General features: G+C 67.3%; 1 protein-coding gene across 5 annotated transcripts in view; it reads left to right on the forward strand.

Moving 5' to 3' along the window:
• COL18A1 (collagen type XVIII alpha 1 chain) overlaps nt 1-3,294 on the forward strand; it is an 80,184-nt gene extending 76,890 nt beyond the window's left edge. For all 5 annotated transcript variants that reach the window (XM_059392519.1, XM_059392515.1, XM_059392516.1 and 2 more), the window contains 6 exons: nt 44-172; nt 702-734; nt 1,569-1,805; nt 2,062-2,259; nt 2,549-2,664; nt 2,879-3,294. In XM_059392519.1, the coding sequence (XP_059248502.1) occupies nt 44-172; nt 702-734; nt 1,569-1,805; nt 2,062-2,259; nt 2,549-2,664; nt 2,879-3,092 (927 nt within the window). In that variant the 3' untranslated portion in view covers nt 3,093-3,294. The remainder of the gene's footprint in view (nt 1-43; nt 173-701; nt 735-1,568; nt 1,806-2,061; nt 2,260-2,548; nt 2,665-2,878) is intronic.
• Nucleotides 3,295-5,263: the final 1,969 nt, after the last annotated feature.

The raw sequence follows: 5,263 nt of genomic DNA on the forward strand, positions 1-5,263 counted from the left end.
TGCATGCGTGGGATGGGGACCCACCAGGTCGGGCTCCCGGCAGGTGAGGATCTGGGCCACGTACCAGACCATGCTGGACAAGGTGCCTGAGGTGCCGGAGGGCTGGCTCATCTTCGTGGCCGAGAGGGAGGAGCTGTACGTCCGGGTCCGCGGCGGGCTGCGGAAGGTCCTGGTGAGTTCCTCGCACGCACGGCCGGGGGTGGGGGGGTGCAGAGCGCGTCCCTGGCCGGCCTGCGGTGCGGTAGGGTTCGGGGGACCATGCGCGAGGGGCAGGTCTGAGCCGCGGATGCCTCACGGGGCGGGTGACAGACGGCGTTCTTCTGGACGTTTCTTTACTCTTTTAACGAGTGGACTGTTTTTTGGAGTTTAGGGTTCACGGAGAAGTGATCCTCCCGTTTATTTATTTATTTTTTTAAGATTTTTATTTATTTGAGAGAATGAGCATGCGCGGGGGCGGGGGGCGGGGGGGAAGGAAGAAGCAGGCTCTGTGCTGAGCAGGGAGCCCGGCGCGGGGCTCGATCCCAGACCCCGGGATCATGACCCCAGCCAAGGCAGATGCTTCACTGATAGAGCTCCCTGGGCGCCTCCTCTCCCACTTGGGAAAGTAAAGGCATGGAAGGTGGTGTGTGCCAGGCGCTGCCGGGGAGGGTGGGGTGCCAGGCATTGGGGGTCGGTGGGGTAACCCCTGCATTTTCTTCCAGCTGGAGGCACGGACGCCACTCCCACGCGGGACGGTAAGGAGCCGTCTCCTCTCCACAGCCAACGGCGGCGGCTCCGGGGCCCTGGGGTGCGGGGTGTGGGAGGGGTGCACAGACCACGAGGCTGCCTACCTTCAGGCCACACTCACCACCCTCCAAGGGTGCCAGGCTCAGAGATGGACCCCTGGGGGGGTCCAAGATACTTGGGTTTCCTGCCGATGTGGCTCTTCTCCAACGGCCTGGGGCCGAGGCTGCCTTAGGGGGTGTGTGTCCCAGGTTCCACCGGTCTGTCCGCTCAGAGCCCAGCGGGTCCACTCCCGAATCCATTCATTCATTCAGCCTGGTCCTGGGCCCTCCTATATGCCAGGCACAGGGACGCGCAGGCCCGGGCCCCGTGGAGCTCACGGGCAGGGGGACAGGAGGTGAAGATGGCGGGGAACGGGCGATTTACGTGATTCTAGAACGTGAGCGCGGGGACCCGGTCATAGGGCACTGGGATACAGGCCGAGGCAGACTGTGGTGCATCAGGAGGCCTCCGGTGCTGCTGGGGATTGGATGGGGTGCGGGTCACCTCTCTGAGGTGGTGGAACAGGGTTGGAGGCGGAGAGCTGGGGTGTCTGTGCAGGGGTGAGGACAGGCTGGAAGGCCAGGGATGTGGTCCTGACCCTGAGCACAGGCCCAGGTACCACTGCCGGCATCAGGCTGGCCGGACTCCCGCCCTAACTCTCCAGGGCAGCCCAGGGCCAGTGGGTCCACCATGCAGCTCCCCACGCGCCAGGGTGCAGACGAAGCGGGTCCCAGACAGGCAGCTGCCGCTCAGCCCGTCCAGGCAGGAGCACCGGGCCCTTGCCACCGCCTCTCTGTCTGCAGGACAACGAGGTGGCCGCCTTGCAGCCTCCTGCGGGCAACCCATACCCCCGACGGGAGCTCACCCACTCCACGGTGCGGCCCTGGCGGGCAGATGACATCCTGGCCAGCCCCCCGCGTCTGCCGGACCCGCAGCCCTACCCTGGGGCCCCACACCACGGCTCCTACCGGCACTTCCAGCCGGCTCGCCCCACCGGCGGGCCCACCCACAGCCACACCCACCAGGACTACCAGCCGGTGGTGAGCGACCCCGTGTGGACGCCAGCCCTCGGCCCACAGGGACTGCCGGGGCTGCCGGGCGGGGGGGAGGGGTTCTCTAGGCCTGGGACCTGCCCTCTGGCTGTCTCTGGTGGAGGAAAGGACAGGGACTTGCCAGAGCGCTAGGCGGGGGTGGCGGCTGGCAGTGGCCGCTCTGGACCCCGGGACCCCCAGCACGGGGCACAATCAGGCCCTGCGAAACGGCTGGCTGCTGACCCCGCGGCTCTGCACCCTGCAGCTGCACCTGGTGGCCCTGAACAGCCCCCAGCCGGGCGGCCTGCGCGGCATCCGCGGGGCCGACTTCCAGTGCTTCCAGCAGGCGCGCGCTGCCGGGCTGCCCGGCACCTTCCGCGCCTTCCTGTCCTCACGGCTGCAGGACCTCTACAGCGTGGTCCGCCGAGCCGACCGCACCGGCGTGCCCATTGTCAACCTCAGGGTGAGTGCGGCTGCCCTGGGGGCCCCCCAGAGCCTCCCACAGGGCCGGACCCCCTGAGCTGCAGAGCCAGGCCTGCGTGTGCAGCCTCCTTGGAGCTCAAGCTTGGAAATGCTCCTGGGGGGCTCGACGGCCCCCACACCTCGGCCTCTGCCCACCACTGTGTGCTCCTCAGGGCCAGATGGGGTCCGGGCGGGGGAGGGGGCCTTGCAGGGGAGGGGGCCGTGGAGGCGGCCGCCTCTGGCAGGACATCTCCAGGGAGGGAATAAGGCGCAGTGCGCTTCCCTCCCAGGACGAGGAGCTGTTCCCCAGCTGGGAGGCCTTGTTCTCGGGCTCCGAGGGCCAGCTGAAGCCTGGGGCCCGCATCTTCTCTTTCGACGGCAGAGACGTCCTGCAGCACCCGGCCTGGTAGGCTCCCCGGGCTGCGCCCCCCAGCAGAGGCAGCAGGGGTGTGGTCTGGGAGGTGGACCCCCAGGGACCAAGGACGGCCAGCTCTGCGCCCCCCCACGGGCCCCTCATCCAGCCAACACGAGGCACCTTTGGGAAGCACGCGCTTTGCCCTGAGTAGCCAGGACCCGGTCTGGGGCCCTGGCCCGGGGCTGACGGCTGCGGCGTCCCGCAGGCCCCAGAAGAGCGTGTGGCACGGCTCAGACCCCAGCGGGCGCCGGCTGACCGACAGCTACTGCGAGGCGTGGCGGACGGAGGCCGCGGGCGCCGCGGGCCAGGCGTCTTCCCTGCTGGCCGGCCGGCTGCTGGAGCAGAAGGCCGCGAGCTGCCAGCAGGCCTTCATCGTGCTCTGCATCGAGAACAGCTTCATGACCTCCTCCTCCAAGTAGGGACTCCGCCGGCTCGGACGGACGGACGGACGGACTGCCCGCTGGGAGGCCAGGAGGCGGGAGAAGCGCCAGGCACAGGAGCACCCCTCCCCCCAGGGTGGGGACCCAGCCGGGACACTTTCTTGTATGGCTCCCGTGTAATGTAACCCTCAAGAAATAAAAGGAAGCCAAAGAGTGTATTTTTTAAAAAGTTTAAAACGAAGCCTGGTGCCAGGACTCTCTCGCACCCCCCACCGCGCCTCCTCACGCAGGGCCCCAGCTTCTCGGCCCAGTCAGACCGGGAGTAGACCCTGTCCCCGGCAAGGGAACTCACTACGGGGGTGCACGCCCTGGGGCCCTCTGTGGCCCCCGCAGGTGCTGACTCCTGCTGGCCTCCCTCCCTCTCTGGGCCGCCCCGGGGGCTGCAGCTGTAGCAGGCCCTCCCTCCCCCGCTGGGAGCTGCCAGGACGGCTCAGGCCACGGGCACAGTGTGGGGCCACCTCACCCCGGCCACCCCCAGGCCAGGGCAGTTTCCCAAAATCAGCACCTCCCCCCCCGCTGCTGATTCCAGTCTCCCTAGGGCCCCCAGGCTCCGGCCATTATCCCAACCCCACTCAGCTCTCCGTGCCACCCCGGTTGCCCATAAGACCCATGAGATCACACCCAGCATGGAGCTCGGCCCAGCCAGCGCCTTCAGGAAGTTTCTTTTAAGCCATCTCCATCCCCAAGGTGGGGCCGAAGCTCATGACAAAGCTCATGACGCTGGGATCAGGAGCTCTAATGACTGAGCCAGCCAGACGCCCCCATGCTGAGTTTTGAGAGGGCCACACCCCAGGGACAGTAGCGTCCCGTCCGGGGGCCACCCCATGCCCAGTGCTCCTTTCCTGGGACAAGGCTTCCTAAAGCAGAAGTTGGCCTGGCTTCACCTCCTGGAGCCCAACCAGGCCCACACCCACTCCCCGTCCCCTCGTCCGCGGCCGGAACCCCAGCCTGCTGGCTCAGGGCCAGAGTCCCAGGTTCGTCTCTGCAGGACGCGGAGTTCAATAATCATCTGCCTTCAGCTCAGGTCATGATCTCGGGGTCCTGGGACCGAGCCCTGCATCACGTCCGGCTCTCTGCTCCACAAGGCGTCTGCTTCTGCCCCTCTGTTCACGCCACCCCCCACCCCAGCACCAACCCTGCTTGTGCTCTCTCTCTCGCAAAATAAATACAATCTTAAAAGAAAAATTCCGGAGGCAAATAGGACAGCCACGCCTGCGCCCAGCCAGGACACGGCTCCACGGGACCTGCCTCGCTATGCCCCACGCAAGAGGGGCCGCAGCGAAGGGGACACTGGGAGGTGCACCTGAGCGTCGCGCGGGGCGACACGGGACCCTCCTCCATTGGCGGCCGTGCAGTGGGCGAGGACCCAGCTGCTCAGCTCTGCGGCCTGTGGGCCACACCAGTGGGTCCAGTCACCGTGGTCGTGTGGTCACGGGCTCTGCCTCCAAGGCCATGGAGCTGGTCTGCGCCCCGCTCCCGTGTTCACCCCATGGCCGCTGTAGCGCGTGGGACCAGCTGAGCGGCTACTGGGGGGCCACTGACAGGAGGGTTCTCTGGGCCGGAAGTTCCCGGGCCAGAGCCCTGCGTCACATGCTCAGTGACCAGAGGTGAGACACAGCCCCTTCCCCCAAGTCCTCTGCCTCCACCCCACAGGGTTCATGGTGCAAGTGTGCATGGATGCCCGACCCCGCGCATGGGGCCAGACGCCGTGAGCCGTGGGAAGGGCTGCGCTCAGCTGGGGAACCGATCGGCCTGCGGTAGGGATGGGCCGGGCCCCTCCTTGGCCTCCTGACCATCTCCTTCCACCCCCGCCCCCGCCAGGCTGGGAGAGAATCAGGAGCCCCCCCACACTTGGGGCTTGTGGTCTCATCCCCTTCAGGGAGAGCAGACAGTCTTGTATCTCGGAAGGGACACAACAGGCTGAGAGACCCCGGGGGCGCCCTCCGGGCGGGTCCCGTCTCGGCTGGCAGGCCAGCAGCCCCACACTGCCCGCAGCCGCTGCTGAGGTAGGTCAGTTTTAACCCACTTTGGGGACGGGCAGGTCACTGGAGGCCTGGGGAGAAGTTGGGTCTGGGGCAGGGACCCCACATCCACCTGACACGGGCCTGCTGGCCAATGTCTAGCTTCCCCCACAGGACACAAGAGCCTAC

Source organism: Mustela nigripes, chromosome 2 (assembly GCF_022355385.1).
Source record: "Mustela nigripes isolate SB6536 chromosome 2, MUSNIG.SB6536, whole genome shotgun sequence".
NCBI lineage: Eukaryota > Metazoa > Chordata > Mammalia > Carnivora > Mustelidae > Mustela > Mustela nigripes.